The sequence below is a fragment of the Takifugu rubripes genome, chromosome 14 (assembly GCF_901000725.2).
Source record: "Takifugu rubripes chromosome 14, fTakRub1.2, whole genome shotgun sequence".
NCBI classification, from domain to species: domain Eukaryota; kingdom Metazoa; phylum Chordata; class Actinopteri; order Tetraodontiformes; family Tetraodontidae; genus Takifugu; species Takifugu rubripes.
In genome coordinates this window covers 6,170,931-6,187,568 of record NC_042298.1, presented here as the reverse complement: position 1 = coordinate 6,187,568, position 16,638 = coordinate 6,170,931, and the positions used below count along the sequence as shown (strand labels likewise).

The window sequence follows — 16,638 nt, the reverse complement described above, 5'->3', positions numbered from 1 at the left end:
ACAAATAAGACAAAACCACTCGTTTGTGGGCAGACATCACTGTAAATTTAACAAACGTGTCCAAATTCCTTCACCGTGTCGCAAATCTACGCCATTTTTCCAGACCGTCTCGTGGCCCGAGCGCGAGCGGCGCGTCACCCGTCACATGAGGCCGCGGTAACGTGACTTCCACAAACAGGAAGTGGACCGAAACCGACAACTTCACAAACACGTCTGAGTTTCTCGGGTGAACGCTGACCGGTGGCTCCATCAGGGCTGTGGTTGGACAGTAGGAGTCCGATTAGACAGATTAGAGTCCGGCGACGGTGAAGAGGCACATCGGTGAGATTTCATCTGCTTTTTATTCGTATGTGCTTAAATGAAGCTGCTTCTATCGACAGTCTGCGGATGCCTTCATCTTTTCAAATCATACTGTTGCTTCTCTGCGTTGAAATGGTCGCAGATCTACTCTTTTCGTTCCCTAATTTAGATTATTATGGTATGTTATTATCATTATTTACTCTGCATTTTGAAAAAAAACCCGACACGTACCCAAATCCAAGTCCCATTATCAGAAGTGCTTGTGATTTTATTTTAACAGACTTTTTTTCTTTATACCACATTATTTTCAGTCTCTTTTTTTTTTAAAGCTTATGTCTTGTGTTTTATTCACTTTTTTCAAACATAGTTTAAAAAGTTGTACTGCAACACTTTAGTGGAGGTTTTGATGTTTGGAGTTGTTGAAAAGGTTTCATTGTTGTAAATGCAAACCAAAATTGAAAATTACATTTATTACATACACGCCGTACATTTAGCTGGCTACGTGACATTCGATCAGCTCTGCATTGACTTTCATGACAGAGGAATTTGACTTACAAATGGGAAGCAAAAACTGAAGTTGCTCAAACATGCCTATGCAACAATGGAATTCCCTTGTACTCATTTAGAAAACTAGTCACCCGTGTGTTCTTGATTTTAAACTCTTTGTTGTTCCTGTAATGCTTTAATTGTGTTACCTGTCAAATGGTAACCTTGGATCATCACTGAATATACAATCTTACTGCAGCTGTGATCTCCTCGCAACAATGTTCTCAGGCAGATTTGTTAACAAGTGGACCACTTTTTCCTTCATTTTCTGCAGGTAAATCATGGGCTCCTTGTTCCGCAGTGAGGAGGTGTGTCTGGTGCAGCTCTTCCTTCAGTCCAGCTCAGCCTACAATTGTGTCAGTGAGCTGGGAGAGCTGGGATTGGTTGAGTTCAGAGATGTGAGTTCACTCTAGGATGGTTCTGGACTTAGTGAGAATGTTTTTCCTGTGCTACCGTTTTCTTTGCTTTATTTGAGTCATGCGCAAAGCCTTTTTTTCTCTGTATAATTGGATCATCTGCTCTCTTTTTATAGTTAAATCCAAATGTGAATGCCTTTCAAAGGAAGTTTGTTGGTGAAGTCAGGCGATGTGAAGAACTTGAAAAAACTTTTAGTAAGTATTTGCTTACCTTTTCCCAAGTATATCTAAGCATGATTTAATCTTTTCTGCTGTTTCTGACCCTTTTTTCTGCCGTTCAGCATTCTTGGAGCAGGAGATCAACCGTTCCCTTACACCAGCGTTGCAGGGTCCCCTCCCCCCTCCATACCCAACGCCTTTGGCTCCTCAGCCCCTTGAACTTATTACCATAGAGGAGGAGAGCGAAAGGCTGGCCAGGGAGCTCAAAGAGGTGGCCAAGCTGATAAATCAATCAGCCTCTTGCATCATCTTTACATAGTCCAACTTGGCTGTAGAAAACATTTTACCTTGAGTGTTTTTGCATGTCTGACTTTAGGTGTCCCAGAATCGTGACAGACTGCGGGCTCAGTTGACCCAGCTTTGTCAGTACCGGGATGTTCTGACCAGGACACACTCTATCACAGCATCAGAGGTATTTCAAATATACAGTGACCACTAATAAACATTTGTGAAAACATACCCGTTTAGTCAAGCTGGCTCATTTTCAACCATAGTCTCTGGGGCAGGTGGCTCTTCATTTCTTTAGTTATTTCATGGTGGTTGACAAGAATGACTATTCTGTACTGGATTCTTCTCACAGGCACCACCACCACCTGCCCTTGAAGGCCATAGCCTGTTTGAGAACCGCCAAGATGTCCATCTGAGGTAGCGTTCTCCAAAAGGGCTGCTGAGATTGTTACTCTTTTTCCATTTTACAAGTTTTTATTCATTTCTCTACTTCCTCAGCTTTGTGGCAGGAGCAGTCCATCCATGGAAGGTCCCATCATTTGAAAGGCTGTTATGGCGTGCTTGTCGCGGATATATTATTGTTGATTTCAGGGAAATGGAGGACCGACTTGAACATCCAGAAACAGTAGGAAATGGGAGGGAAGGGGTGGTGGATTTTGAACTACTGAATGGAGTTTCCCCATGGGCATTTTAGCAGCTCTTTGCTGTCACTGCTTTTACAGGGGGAAATGGTGCAGTGGACAGTGTTCCTTATTTCCTACTGGGGAACCCAGATTGGACAGAAAGTGAAGAAGATCTGTGACTGGTGGGAAAAGTTTTGCATCAGCTCATTTGGTTATAAGTGCAGTCTTGATTTTAAAGTGTCCATTTAATAAAAATCAGATTACGGTGAATTCAAAGTGGTCAAAAAGTAAAGGCTTATGTACAATGAACATTTGGATATTCTGTTTGTCACAACAAGGACAAAGATGAATAGGTTGATTTTCACACCCCTGGCTGTATTGCCTATTTTCTGATATTCTGGTTTCATAGCTTCCATACGCAGACATTTGCTTACCCTGAGAGCTCAGCTGAGAGGGAGGAGATCCTCTTGGGACTTCAGGGCAGAATTGAAGATATCAAATCGGTAAGGGTCATACATGAAGACAATAATACTGTGTAGAATGCAGATTATCTTCATAATGTTGATGGCTGTGTGGAATAAAAATTACAGGAATAATACTGGGAGGGTTATTTTAGATTACTTTTAGCAAATGAGTGATTTAGTGACATGTTGCTCTCACTTCCCTCTGCCCCAGGTGCTTTCGCAGACTGAGGCCTACTTGCAGCAGCTGCTGGTTCGAGCGGTGGCCGTGCTGCCACAATGGAAGGTGCGCGTGCAGAAGTGTAAGGCGGTCCAGATGGTGCTCAACCTCTGCAGCTCTTCAGTCACAGACAAATGCCTGATTGCTGAAGCCTGGTGTCCCACAGCCAAGTTGCCGGAACTGCAGAGCGCTCTCAGAGAGGGAGGGGTAGGTCAACAGAAGGCAGCACAAATGTGGAGCTGCAGGATAGAAGTAATTATGAATCCCACTTGTTTTGTTCTGTTTTATCTGTCTCACCAGCGGAAAAGTGGCAGCGCGGTCGATTCTTTCTACAACCGGCTGGCGACCTCTACGCCTCCACCTACGCTGTTCCCTCTCAACTCTTTCACAACAGGCTTTCAGAACATTGTTGATGCTTACGGTGTAGCAAACTACCGTGAAGTTAATCCAGGTGGGACTATGGACTTCTAAAAAAAATACATTATTTTTCCTCTTTTGTCTTTAACTTGACCTGTGCCTGTTTGAACGCCTCCACAGCGGTGTACACCATAATAACCTTCCCCTTCCTGTTTGCGGTGATGTTTGGGGACGTGGGTCATGGTCTATTGATGACGTTGGCCTCCCTCTGGATGGTCCTTGAGGAAAAGGACCCGAAACTAAGGAACAACAGCAATGAGGTAATTCAGAGATATTTGCGCACTCTTGAATTGTGTGATTAACTGTGTGAACAACAATAAGAAATGCAGCTGAAATGATATAGAGCTGAAATGTGTGTGTTTCAGATCTGGAGGATGATGTTTGGGGGACGGTATCTGATTCTGCTGATGGGTCTCTTCTCTATCTACACTGGGGCCATCTACAACGAGTGTTTTAGCAAAAGCCTCAGTACTTTCAGCTCTGGGTGGCACGTAAAGCCCATGTTCGATAACAACGTGTGGAAGTGAGTGTGGTTCTTTTAAACCGTCTCACCTTTTTTTAAATTGCACTTTGGTTGAATCTTTTTTCCCATTCAGTTCGTCAGTCTTGTCAGGGACCCAGTTCTTGTCCATGGATCCGGTAGTACCGGGCGTTTTCACATCACCCTACCCATTTGGCATCGACCCGGTATGGATGACACACTCTCAGTCATGAGCCCTTTTAAAGTTTTTTTTTTTTTTACTACATCTAACTCCAATCTGTTTTTTCCTCAGGTTTGGGGGCTCTCTAACAACAAACTAACTTTCCTGAACTCATACAAGATGAAGATGTCAGTCATCATTGGTGTCATTCACATGACGTTTGGAGTTTGCTTGTCATTCTTTAACTATGTGTAAGTAACAATCATCAAACATAATAGTTGTATCTCGAAGCAACTCTCAAAATGGAAGACAATAGTTATGCTGTTTGAACAAAATTAAATAAAGTAGTATTTATCCTGACTTTAATTTGATGTTGTTTTTCATGTTTATTTCTAGGCACTTTCGCCAGATAAGCAGTATATTTTTCGTGCTGATCCCTGAGCTGATCTTCATGTTGTGTCTCTTTGGCTATCTGGTGTTTATGGTGGTCTTCAAATGGATCGTCTACACCCCGGCCCAGTCTAAAATTGCTCCCAGCATACTTATCCACTTCATAGACATGTTCCTCTTCACAGAAAACGAACAAAATCCACAGCTGTATAAAGGACAGGTGTGTGTTCATCATTCATATTTACACATATGACCATTTGTCAACACCTTTCAGGTGCACCAGAGGAAAGATGAACCAGGCCTTTAACAGCTGTTTGTGTCCATGATTATAGGGTATTGTGCAGAAGGTCCTGGTGGTTGTGGCTGTGTGTTCTGTCCCAGTCCTCCTGCTTGGAAAGCCCATATGTAAATATTTGACATTTAAGAACAGACACTTTCACATGGTGAGTCCGAGTTTTACATCAACTGAACCTACTTCTCCAGTCAGTTGTGGGTTCTGACAGATTTCTGGTTTTCTATAATTCCAGGAGGAAGACAGACGTCCGCTGGTGGCTGACGACAGCAACATTAACACCCGTCAGGGGGAATTGGACGAAGGAGCGGCTGGCGAGGAGGTAAAAAAATAAAATAAAAGAGGATGTACCTGTAACTGAATTCAACAAGTTGATGATATGGGAGTCATATGTGTGTTGTTGTTCTGGTGTAAATGAGGAAACTGTGATTCCTGCAGGTGTTTGATACTGCAGATGTATTAATGCATCAGGCCATCCACACCATCGAGTACTGCCTGGGCTGCATCTCAAACACCGCCTCTTACCTCCGACTATGGGCTCTAAGTCTGGCACATGCACGTGAGTGGAACACACCGTCACACTATCATGACACACACACTCTTTCCGCTGTCAAATCAAACAGTTCTTCATTCAGTTACTCACACACTATTTTTTATTTGTTCCATGTACTGGTTTCTGTCTGGTGACAAGTTATTTGTGTCTTTGCAGAGTTGTCAGAGGTACTGTGGGGCATGGTGATGCGCATTGCATTGAAATGGCAGGGTTATGTGGGAGCAGCGATGCTCTTTGTGATTTTTGCCTTCTTTGCTGTATTGACCATCTCCATCCTGCTCATCATGGAGGGACTCTCAGCTTTCCTCCATGCGCTTCGTTTACACTGGTAAGAAATGGCTCATCATATGGCTCTGGTGCTAATCAAACCCTAATTCTTTTCTTGTGGAGAAACCTCTTTTATGTTGACATTTCCTTTCCTCTCTTACAGGGTGGAATTTCAAAACAAGTTCTACAGCGGATCAGGCTACAAACTGAGCCCTTTCTCTTTTTCTTCAATGATCAATGCTCCGCCTGCTATATGACAGACCAAACACTGCATATTGACAATGGTTATGTTAATCACTGTACAGTAGCAGTTTGTTTTCTGTCTTAGATTTTATTGTCTGTTAGCTTTCAAAGTTTAATTAACTTGCAGAATGACCATGATGGTATCGACTGTTATTTTGCATAATGAGAATATAACAATTGCATTTTTTCCAATTATGAGAATTATTATGTCATCACTTTAGCAATCTTTTTTTGTAATGTATTCATTTGTCATTACTTATTAGCCCAAAGTAATTTACTTTTACAGTTTACTATTCATAGTATGAACATGCAATAGATTTGAAAAGGGAATGCACACCAGTTCATCTGTTTTTCATAACAGGGAGTGATAAATGTTCTTCATGAGCCAAAACTTAATTTCAACATCACCACAAGCACAACATAGAACATAACGTTTATTAGCAGTAATTGTGCCTTATGCAAGATGGGTGTTTGTTCAAGAACTATGTCTTTTGAACAAATCACAATTATTATAATACCGCAAATTTGAACAGAATGTTCAGTTGTCTCATTTCTGCCAGTTTGCACTGTGTGATTTATCAATTTTGAGCTGAAATTAAACCTGATTTTACATGTGCAATACTATTCTTGAAAGCATTTCAATAAACAGGCCACATTTATTTTTGAGTTGCCATGCCATGTATTGGGTTGATTAAGAAGATTAGTCATTGAAGTCATAGTTTAATAGACTTCAGCATAAATACAATACACCATGTTGTACAAACATTTAACTTTCAAATAACTAACCTTATGTCATATACCAAGTTTCAATATTTACTTTATTCATCCCCGTAGGGAAATTGAATTGTAATAGCAGCCTACACATGGATGAATATAACTAGTGTATGGACACAAATAGCAGCATCGACCATATCTTGCGAGCAATGTACAATGTTAAGGTTAATGTTCCTATAATTCAGACATAGATTGTTTCCTCGAAACACAAAATTTATCATTGCCATTGATCATGTAATATCAGTACCGTATACTGTTGGATCGCAGTACCTCTCGTGTGTCACTGCCAATCCGCATGTTCTTTAAATGAAGACTTCAAGAAAACAAATGTCAATTTCAAAATGTATTTAGCAAACAGATGTATTTAGCAAACAGATGTATTTAGCAAACAGAATCAATTCAAGATACAAATATTACAGAGCTCTGGGCCAGTTCATAACCCTAGCAACAACAAAGTTAATTGTCAGGGCATGAAGTCTGACGACCTAACTATCCCTTGACCCAGTCTTATATAGAAAGATATATGTAAATTATTGATGCTAATTCAGTCCAATCCAGTCCTTCTTCTTGGATGACCCCATCTTCTTCTTCCAGCCTCCTTTGGTGTTGGTGTGGTCCTTCTTGTCCATTATCTTCTCCAGATGGCCAGGTCCGAAGTCATATTCCTGCCAAGGAACTTATCAACACCAGTAAACTACGTTGTCATGTTTTACAATGGGGGTCTACCATTTCCTGTCTGGCTGGCTCCAACTGTCTGACCAGTCTTCAGGTCAAGGAAGGGTCAACTGACTTGCTTATGTGTATTCCTACTAAAGAGTATATAGTATTCCTAACTTCTAAACTAACTGTAACATAAAACAAAACATATAGTATAACACATGCTAATAAGATAAAAGATGCTAACAAGATAAAATAATTCTCTTCAATACCTTTATTTTTTCCACCCAATAACACAATTGATATGGATTTAGTAAAGAAAAAAGTCCCTAAATTGTTCTGGGGGGATAATACCTCAAAGCTGTTTTTCCTTAACGTCATTTACTTTTTGTTGTTCAAAGACAAGTGCTGTTTATGTTCAGCGCAGCCGAGGCAACAGGCAAAACAAAAAGTATAAATGGCGACAAGCGAATGGACCATTTGAAACGCTTGCTTGTTTCTGTCCGTGTCACATTTAATGTAACACTGAGTGTTCCGGATGTTGTGCGAATGTCAAAGATGGATGGCGATTTACGCGTCTCCCTTTATCCTTAAAGTATTTGGAAGATTAGAAATCATTATTTTAATCTTTTCTATGATATAGGACTTTACCTAATGTAATGATTTAGAACCTGTTCTGACTGACATTGTTGAGAAAATGGCTATGGCTGAAATTAGTCGAGGAATACGACTGCTGATGGGTCAAATTCAACGATGTCGCTTTACCGTGGGTACAAATCAGAAAGGTTGGTGTATTCTTTTATATTGCCTTTAGGTTATCTGTAAATATCTTATCAAAAATGCTTTCCCCCCTTCACAGCTCGCTGTCTGAGTCACGCAGCCTCTCAGCCGGAGCCTTGTGGGGATGGAAACGAAGCTGTGAATCCGACCTTTGTGAACAGAAACCCACGGAACCTTGAGCAGATGGGTTTGGCTGTGAAGGACCGGGGCTGGAAGACATCATGGCCACATCGTGCGTTTTACCACAGGTTTGTTTGAATGTTCGAGTAACTTCCATTTTATTCGTCACATAGGAGGGAACGTTGAATTTCTGATATTGCATTTATTTAATAACTTAACCAAGAAGAATTATACCAGTTTTTGCACATTGGGGTTCAATTATATTGCTGGCAGCCAGTTAATAAAATATTGGTTACTAACACAAATGGCCAAAACCGTAATATTACGTTGCCTTACCCTTTCTTTAGTTTTTAAACCTTTCACATTCATCTATATTTAGACTTTAATCATCATCTTTTGTAGAGAAGCCTGCACCCCATCTGTTCTTGCATACATAACACAATTAACTAGTGATTTTGAAGGTTACAAAATTACTTTTAATGACAGAAATGCGCTTGATTGTAGGATTATCACATGATGTCCTTGTATTTCTTCATTTCCATTCCCCTAGGTTGGTTTTTACTCGCACTCAGCACCACGTTACAGCAGAAGTGTTCTCCAGCAGTTCTCCTATCCCAGTCCTCTCATGTTCAACTAAGGAGTGGGCGCTGAAAAGAGAGTTGAGTTCCACAACCTGTGTGGCGGCGTGCCAAGCTGTCGGAGAGGTGCTGGCACATCGATGCCTACAGGCTGGGATCAACAGGATGGTGTACAGGGAGATTCCCTGGGCATATCGCTCTCAAGCTGTGAGTACAGGCAACACCAGTGGCAGTTGGGTTTCCCCTTCATCATGACAAGCTGCATGTTTTTCACTATTTCAGATTCAGTCGTTCAGATCAGCAATGAAAGAAGGAGGAATCATCCTCAGCGAACCCAGAAGAAAGTTTTTCGTGTCGTGATTTTTTTTTTCTTTTTATTAAAATCTCATTAATTTTGTAGACATGTTCTGAGGCCCTGGCTTACAATAAAAGTGGATGATTCTAGAAAGAAAATAAAATGAAAGTACAACTACTGGTTTTCTGGATCTGGTCTCTTTATAAGAGGCAATACCAAGAGACTGGATGGGTTATTTTTTTACTCAGTAATTGTAAACGAAGAAACAGTGCAGAAGGAGGGTGCAATACAGGAACATGATGCTGGCTCAGTTGCTGAAAACACCTGTGCGTGAACAGTATTTGTCTCAACATTAGTGCATGCACATTGAATTGACTACACTTTTCTTCACTGGATAACAAGTAACACCAGCATGCAATAATTCATTGATAAGAATGTCTGACATACCGGTACTAATAATTTACCCCTATCCATTAAATGTCTATAAATACTTGAGGAAAACCTGAACAGTTCACTGTCTTACATTGGCATTAAAACACATAACATGCAACCAGGAAATCAGCAAATAAGTGCTCAGACAAACATGTATAGGTGTGTATATACTCAATATACGGTATGCATGATCCAAATATGTCTGAAAGAGTTACATTTCCATTATAATCAAAGGCAGAGTACAAAATACACCATGCAGCCTCCATTTTCTCACAAAAAAAAATGGATTAATTGATTTTCAGGTTGAAGGCACTCAATCAGCTCAGGTATTCAAAGGGTTGACTGTTAACATATTCATACAAAGATTTGTATAAAGTCATTGGCACATAAATGGTGAATCTATTTAGAAAACAACAGTCGCAACACTTGACCTGTATTGTTTAATAATGCACGTCAGGAAAACTCCCATTTTGGCATCTTCTGTTCAGGGAATGTGAAATATATTTAAAACCTTTGTAATGGAAGCATTCAGTTCATGGAAGAAACTAAAGGTGAAGAATAATTGCATAGACATCATCTCAGGGAAGCAGGAAAATGACAGGAAGCTACAGCGTGAAGGGAGAGACGGTCCACCTGTGTGAGCACATGCTCCGCAGAAGAACAGGTATACAGCCATTTACTCTGATCTTCTACTGATTTCACTAAAAATAGTTGGCAACCTTTTTTTAAATCAGCACTTCACTGCCACTAAATGTTAACCAACCTGAGGACTCAATCTACAGGTGGATCAGTGTGTAAACACTGTGTCTAAGCACTCTCTCCCTCCACTTGTGCGTGCTTCATCTCCTTATGTTTCACTTGAGCCTGCGTCCGGCAGCCTTTGGGGGTCAGGTGAAGCGTCTAGGCACGCTCTCTGGTGAGTTAGACCCCGTCGACCTTGGCTACGCCTACGTTGTCCTGGAGAGCGCCTTGGACTGCCAGGACACTTTCAAAGTAACAATAAAAGTGATGTGAGCACATGCTCATGGGATGAGCCCTTGTGTAACAGCTACATTGTAAGAAGAGTGAATTACCAGCTCTTTGTTGACATCCTCCATTTCACTAATGGACTGCATGAGCGAGAAGAGGTTCATCCTGCCGCTGCGATTCACACTCACAGGAATCTCGAATTGACAAAAAACAATTTTAAAGTTTAGTGTATGAGTGGAAACAATAATAAAAGAGGTTCAGACGGTCTCAGAAGAGTCTAAATATGCACTGTTAACTGGCTCACCGCTTCTGGATTGTCTCCCGTGACAGCAGGGTTGATTTTCTGTGGCGCTGAATGCTCAGGCTCTGTACTGGCATCACCCTGGGAGGTGGGCTCTCCAAACACCTGCAGGGGTTTGGGCAGATTTAAAACAGGTGTAAGGATTTCAATGCTACAACAATGAGGATGGAACTGACTTCACAGGTTTCCTCCGAGTCATCTTCTGTGTCTGAATCTTTGTGATCAGACAGACTCTCTTCATCCCCATCTTCTAGGCCTTCATCATCATCCTCATCCTCATCATCCTCCCCTCCTTCCTCCTTTCGTACAGACCGTCGCCTCCAGAGGGCACTGTGGCGCTGCTGGCTGGAACCACACCAACATACAGTATATGAGAATCCTCTCAGAGGTTTTCAAGCAGTTCCCCTGCTGTCCTGGTGGACAAACTCTGGTGTCTGACCTGGCCTTGAGGATGCCGTCATAGGTCTGCAGCTGCTTCATGAAGGCCTCGTTAGGTTTGATAATAGAACGGCGCTCCTTGACATACGCTAAGGCCACATCCAACGGCCAGCGCTGCTGCTTCATGGCGTAAGCGATCACAGTGGACCCAGAGCGGGAAATACCCATTTTACAGTGCACCAACACTGCCTGACCGCTCTTCCTGCCACACAGGGAAGAAATTTCCTCAGTGGTTTGGACACTTTACAATAAGGCACCTGGTCAATTGTACTATGAAAATAAAAGTGTCAGTATATTAACAGTGTGTGTAGTAATTCAATGTGCCACTAGAGGGAGACTGATTTTCTCTTCTGCAGGATTATTTGGCAGAAGTGTTGGAACCAAGTTACTTATTTTTTTACATCCTTACTCAGAAGAATCATTTTAAACAGCCCAACAGATATCAGGTTTTCTGGATTACCTTGCTGTGTTAATGAATTTGTATGTGTCTGTCCAGTGCGGCAGTAGGTCAGTAGTTTCCTCGTCATACAGTCTGACATTCATATATGTGAAGGAATCTGGGAAAAAGTTGTCAATCTCCCTCGTTACATTCAGAATGTAGCCCACACTGGAAAGCATACAAAAACCGAATCAGTCACAGTGCTAACTCAGCAGAACATAATACATATCAGGGCGTTAACCACTGCATGAGATGCTGACAAACAGGTGCATCAATACACAGAGGTATAAAACTGACTTGTTTTTATGCAGCTCCTCCAAGTTAGCCGCGTTCCATTCTGAACCCTGAAACCAGATAATTAAACAAAGGATTAGACAAGGCCCCTGAGGGCAAAACGGAAAGGACTCAGTGGCGTCTTCCCTATCAGTGTCAACACGGATCTCCTTGGAAGAGGAAGTGGGAGTCACATGACTGCACACACTTGTCAACGACAGCATTTAATGATTCCTCACTTAAAGACTGTCTATCATGTGAAAAACTAGTGCTTACTCACCAGGTAAAGATAGTCAAATATTTTGGAAGGTTTGTCCATCTGAGCGATGGTGACCAAGATCTCATTGTCAATGTACTTTTTAAAGGGTTTCATGTCAAATCCGATCCTCTCCTGCAGGGCCTCGTAGACCTGCAGAGACAAAGAAAACATTCAATCACGCAGACAATTTATTTTCCTTGTTAATTTTGCACGAAACGGCTTCCCGTTATAGGTCTTACCATCCTGCACGTGAGGTTGTCCAGATCTTCAGTACTCATGATGTCCGTCATGTGCTTTTTGATCAGCTTTTCCTTCGAAACGCTATCTTCCGAGCTTTCCATAGGAAGACGTGAGAAACTTAGGTGAACCCTGATGCAATTATGTGTAATAACAAGTGGTACAATATGGAAATAAAAACTATTTAGAGGTCTGGTCTGTTCTTACACACGTTCTTCACTGTCCCTCCGCACTGACTCCAGATCAGTCATGGCCTCCCACTCATTGAGGCAGAAGCGGTCTGACTCTATGTGCTGGTGGTAGTGTTGGGCCCATTCCAGGCCGTTTCCTGGGATCACCACTGCCTTGAGTGCACGCTCGCAGCAGCCATGTAACACCTGCAGCACTGACCTTACAGCAGAAGAGAGCAGAAAGGACAGGTAGTAACGTCCATCTGAAGATAAAATATTTTAGGAAATGGACTGCAGAGTGCTGCAGTAATGCAGTTACAGCTTGACGCTCACTCACCACATGGTCTGCATGGAGACGGTCTTAAAAATTTTGGTCTCTTCAGCTGAGGTTATGCTGAAGCCACTGCCAAGAAGAGAGGAGGTGTTATATTGAGTAAGATAACTCAGCTATTCAGTGTGAATTATTAATAGTTCTTGTGAAGAAATCAGAAGGAAAGAACTTGAGGAAATGACCCGGCAGGAGGCCTGATGCCTGCTGATAAGAGCTGTGGTGATATGACAATTACAGCCCAGATCCGTTACAACGTGGCCGAGCTGAAGACAAAAGAATCGCAGGCACGTTCGTGTGGACTGTGTTTGTGTAATAACAGAAATATGGCAGCCATAGTTTACTTTCAGGTGAGTCTTTATGTCCATTAAGAGTCTGAGTAAGAGACGTTTAACTTATCAAGCATGATCTAACTTCATATCTAGCATTGACATTTACTTGGAGCCGGATATTAGGAAAACCTCTCTCTCTCAAAGTTCTCATCACCTTCTGCTTTTCACATTTAAAAAGGACATCTCACCCATCCCCATCCAGATACACCTGTGTGTCGCTCCATATGGGCATAACCAGGCCGATGGTGCAATGATCGCTGCAAGGAGGAGGGGTTGAAGGCACAAATGAATATCTTATCAATCACAGAATCTAAACTTTCACTTTCTGTGTCATGCTACGTGCACACCCAAACCTTTCTGAGTTAGGGAAATCCATGCCTAGAAGTAAACTCTCCTCTTTGTTGCCAAGGGTGGAGACAACGATCAGATATCTGACCCTGACCGAGCTGACGGACTCCAGCTGCACCGCCTGCGAGATGAAAGGAGCAGCACAAGATATTCAGAAAGTTACTCATTGAACTATTTTTTTTTCTCCTGACAAAAGTAAATCATCAATCAGAGCCCGGAGTTGGCTAATCGATAGACGTAAGGTTAATTATCATTGCACAAATAGATAAAACAAAACTTCCTTTAGCAGCAATCTCCTGCAGCAGCTACATGTCAACGATGAATTAAAAACAGTTGCATAGTATCGACTCTGACAGCGCCACATGCAGACTGTTGCAGGAACCAGGTTCATTAAAGTCTGTGTTCTCAGATCTCTGTGTGAACAACATACTTGAGTATGAGTATTTAAGGTGGCCATCACCATGGCAACCTCATTTCGCATGATTAGAATTATTCTCACGTAAAAAAAAAAAAATCATCGAAGCTCATTTTTTTAATGAGTGAGAAATGAGTCACATCCTGATATAACGTGTTTCTCTGGAAAAGGAAGCTCAGCCGTTCTCTAATTTCAGACTCATCATATTCAAATCTACAAAAGGTTCAAGTTTCAACAGAACCTGCTTCCGGGAATATTTTCATTCATCTCAAAATCTGTGGGGGATTAACTTGGAATGTTGGGACCCCCTGCCTGACTTTAACAATAAGCCCTAAATAAACAATGTCTCTGTTCAGCCAATAAAGCAGCAGATCACACTAATAAGCTGTGAAACAGTCCCACTGGTTCCTCGGGGAATACCCTCAGTGGACCTCCCGCCTCTCTTTGCAGGGTTTGTTGTAGATAAAGGCTAACACTCACCAGCTTCATGGTATCTTCTGGCCTGAGCTGCTCAACCATAGCATGAAGCTGTCTACTCTGGGCGTCTGGAGCTTTTTCACTTTCCTCCGTAGACGACACATCTTCATCACGGTGTGCATTCTCCTCATCTTCCAGCAGATGAACTGCCCCCTTCACGAGGGCAAAGCTCTCTCTATGGGTAGAAAGGGCATCGGTCAGTGCACAGCTCCCAACAGGGGCATGCTTTAATCGGCTATTTAAAAACAACACAGACCTTTTCTGAAGTCTCCCTCGTCTTTGGAAGGTCTCATCCTTAATAATGAAATAAGTCACAACCATCAAAAATATGACTGTCATGCAGGTTTAGTGCTGCAACCAAAGGTTTCAATCAGATGATACTTTTGAGTTATGGGCATGGAGATTTTCTTTACATTCCATAAACAGACTGCAGTTTTTCTGTTGTGTAGACTGAAATATGAAATATCACCTCAGACAACATGCACTGTCACAAACAAGGGGCTGGGCCGTAAAAACAGTAATAGCTGGCAGTGAAATTGTAGTAGGAATTCAGAACTGTGATGCCATGAACCCAAAAGGGAAGAAACGAGTACAGGAGCAGTAACAAGGGTTTGTGGAAAAAGGAAACTTCCCACTGTAATATTACCTGTTATGGAACTGACAAGTCCAGACAGAGTCAAACAAGGAAAAAACAGGAAGAGATGTGGGCAGGAGCCAGGAGAGGAATGATAGGGTGAAAAAGGGGTGAAAAAGAAAAGAGCACAAGAGACTAGAGTGAATAGATTAATGTAAATAAATATGCAAATCTGGACCTGAATGCAACTACACTCCACAAATATGAATTAATGAGGGCTCAGAATCAAAGCCAGGCATTGTGTTCAATCGTCTGCAGGACAGAATAAGTGAATAAAAGCACAAGAGATGACTAAAAAAACAGAAGCTGATGCAGCAGTGCAAAACAAGTGGAAAAAAATACAGTGACAGAGCATTTAAACAGTGAAAAGAGGATTTAATCAATTATTGCAACAATTCTAAAAGATTTTGGATAGTTGACATGTTAAACTGAGCCCTTAAACTGAGTTAAAACATGTGACAAAACCGGAGTGAATGCAACTATTGAGAATAAACAAAACGAAGGAACTCACCGGAGGGGTGGCGAGGGATGGGGTCCTACACAGAGTCAACAGAGCCATCAGCACAGCACAGATAGAACGCTGCTCAACCTGCTGTTGGCAAGCTCAGACAGGCTCTGCGAGTTCCTCAGCCAAAAGCCCACAGTGGGAGGGAGGGTAAACCCTTGTACAGTCTGAAATGCACACAGATGTGTGACTGCAGCCAATAATCTATGTGCCAAAAGTTCAGGTCGACGTCACTTGTGTGTAAAAGATTCACAGAGTCTATGTCATTAAGTTCACCTTTTGATTTTGGTGGAAACGTGCAGATTTAAGTGGTTATATTGACAGTAGGTATATATGAATAAAGAGGACGGAGGCATATTGTAAAGGTGTTGCATGTAGCGTCATATATATATATATATATAGATGATATACTGTATTGACTCCATATACACAGATGCAACCCTTTAGTATACATGCAATAAAACAGGCTACGAGAGACAAAACCTCTAATTAAACAAGTCTAATTATTCATTTTCTCCTTGTGCATCGAGGTTTGCATCTGTGACTCTGGGGGCAGTGTGAGGTCGAAATTACATAACAAAACCCGGAGGTTCGTATAGAAAAATGTCTGCACTCAAGTGTTCAAGTGTTCCCTTCAGCCTCTGCACTGCTGCCCATCATATGCCTCCAACCGAGCGGTGACGCCTGGCTTTATGCATCACAGAGCCCGACATGGCCCCGGCACGGTGTACACAGGTTAATCAACGGCGTATAAGTGGTCATTTTGGTAAATTGATGTCGTTTGTTTGGCTTCTGCAACGTAAACGGGCTCCCCGGTTCATGTCAAGTCGACGCTAACGTTAACAGCTGTCGATCAGACGCGAGATGAAGGAATAAATGAACCCCGGAAGGGTCAAACTTACTGGCGTTTATAAAGAATGTTCTCCACTCAGGTTTCCTGCTTTCTAAAGCCTCTCGTTAGTTCCTCAAGTGGAGGTTCTCCTTATTCCGCCCAGTGTTGCCGTCGTGTACGCGGACGCCGGACCAGGGCTGGAGCGCTCCGAACGCGCGTGCACGACGCT

At 42.1% G+C, this 16,638-nt stretch overlaps 3 protein-coding genes across 5 annotated transcripts; 2 read left to right on the top strand and 1 right to left on the bottom strand.

The window, feature by feature from the left end:
* Nucleotides 1-162: 162 nt before the first annotated feature.
* Nucleotides 163-6,476, top strand: tcirg1b (T cell immune regulator 1, ATPase H+ transporting V0 subunit a3b). The gene is made up of 21 exons (XM_003970381.3): nt 163-321; nt 1,121-1,244; nt 1,379-1,457; nt 1,544-1,692; nt 1,798-1,893; nt 2,062-2,126; nt 2,208-2,334; nt 2,432-2,514; nt 2,742-2,835; nt 3,008-3,220; nt 3,314-3,464; nt 3,551-3,690; nt 3,796-3,953; nt 4,027-4,117; nt 4,204-4,322; nt 4,468-4,681; nt 4,794-4,904; nt 4,989-5,075; nt 5,192-5,312; nt 5,463-5,634; nt 5,737-6,476. The coding sequence occupies exons 2-21, from the start codon at nt 1,128-1,130 to the stop codon at nt 5,828-5,830; spliced, it is 2,481 nt and encodes an 826-aa protein (XP_003970430.1). The 5' UTR covers nt 163-321; nt 1,121-1,127; the 3' UTR covers nt 5,831-6,476.
* A 1,281-nt stretch (nt 6,477-7,757) lies between these two features.
* On the top strand, nt 7,758-9,197 carry mrpl18 (mitochondrial ribosomal protein L18). Its single transcript, XM_003970382.3, has 4 exons — nt 7,758-8,032; nt 8,107-8,275; nt 8,698-8,932; nt 9,008-9,197. The coding sequence occupies exons 1-4, from the start codon at nt 7,945-7,947 to the stop codon at nt 9,083-9,085; spliced, it is 570 nt and encodes a 189-aa protein (XP_003970431.1). The 5' UTR covers nt 7,758-7,944; the 3' UTR covers nt 9,086-9,197.
* A 47-nt stretch (nt 9,198-9,244) lies between these two features.
* Nucleotides 9,245-16,623, bottom strand: LOC101076512 (protein phosphatase Slingshot homolog 3). 3 transcript variants are annotated; one of them, XM_011610672.2, is made up of 17 exons: nt 16,480-16,623; nt 15,584-15,744; nt 14,695-14,732; nt 14,442-14,613; nt 13,552-13,667; nt 13,387-13,455; nt 12,876-12,941; nt 12,576-12,758; nt 12,371-12,464; nt 12,153-12,281; nt 11,897-11,943; nt 11,621-11,767; nt 11,162-11,362; nt 10,899-11,067; nt 10,711-10,827; nt 10,526-10,615; nt 9,245-10,437 (listed from the first exon to the last, which is right to left on the bottom strand). In XM_011610672.2, exons 2-17 carry the CDS (start codon nt 15,629-15,631, stop codon nt 10,300-10,302), a joined length of 1,824 nt encoding a protein of 607 aa, XP_011608974.2. In that variant the 5' UTR covers nt 15,632-15,744; nt 16,480-16,623; the 3' UTR covers nt 9,245-10,299. The 3 variants fall into 3 exon arrangements, with proteins under 3 accessions (XP_011608974.2, XP_011608975.2, XP_029703285.1); XM_011610673.2 differs by having other exon boundaries at nt 10,726-10,827; XM_029847425.1 differs by lacking the exon at nt 16,480-16,623 and having other exon boundaries at nt 15,584-15,763.
* Nucleotides 16,624-16,638: the final 15 nt, after the last annotated feature.

Excerpts from the sequence above, each read along its gene's own strand:
- mrpl18 (XM_003970382.3), top strand. The coding sequence starts at position 7,945 with ATGGCTATGGCTGAAATTAGTCGAGGAATACGACTGCTGATGGGTCAA. Across the intron at positions 8,276-8,697 it reads CATCGTGCGTTTTACCACAG|GTTGGTTTTTACTCGCACTC; the intron begins GTTTGTTTGAAT and ends CCATTCCCCTAG. Across the intron at positions 8,933-9,007 it reads GGGCATATCGCTCTCAAGCT|ATTCAGTCGTTCAGATCAGC; the intron begins GTGAGTACAGGC and ends TCACTATTTCAG.
- LOC101076512 (XM_011610672.2), bottom strand. The coding sequence starts at position 15,631 with ATGGCTCTGTTGACTCTGTGTAGGACCCCATCCCTCGCCACCCCTCCG. Across the intron at positions 11,068-11,161 it reads GACGGCATCCTCAAGGCCAG|CCAGCAGCGCCACAGTGCCC; the intron begins GTCAGACACCAG and ends GTGTGGTTCCAG. Across the intron at positions 10,438-10,525 it reads AGGATGTCAACAAAGAGCTG|TGTCCTGGCAGTCCAAGGCG; the intron begins GTAATTCACTCT and ends TTACTTTGAAAG.
- tcirg1b (XM_003970381.3), top strand. The coding sequence starts at position 1,128 with ATGGGCTCCTTGTTCCGCAGTGAGGAGGTGTGTCTGGTGCAGCTCTTC. Across the intron at positions 2,836-3,007 it reads GAATTGAAGATATCAAATCG|GTGCTTTCGCAGACTGAGGC; the intron begins GTAAGGGTCATA and ends CCTCTGCCCCAG. Across the intron at positions 5,313-5,462 it reads TCTAAGTCTGGCACATGCAC|AGTTGTCAGAGGTACTGTGG; the intron begins GTGAGTGGAACA and ends GTGTCTTTGCAG.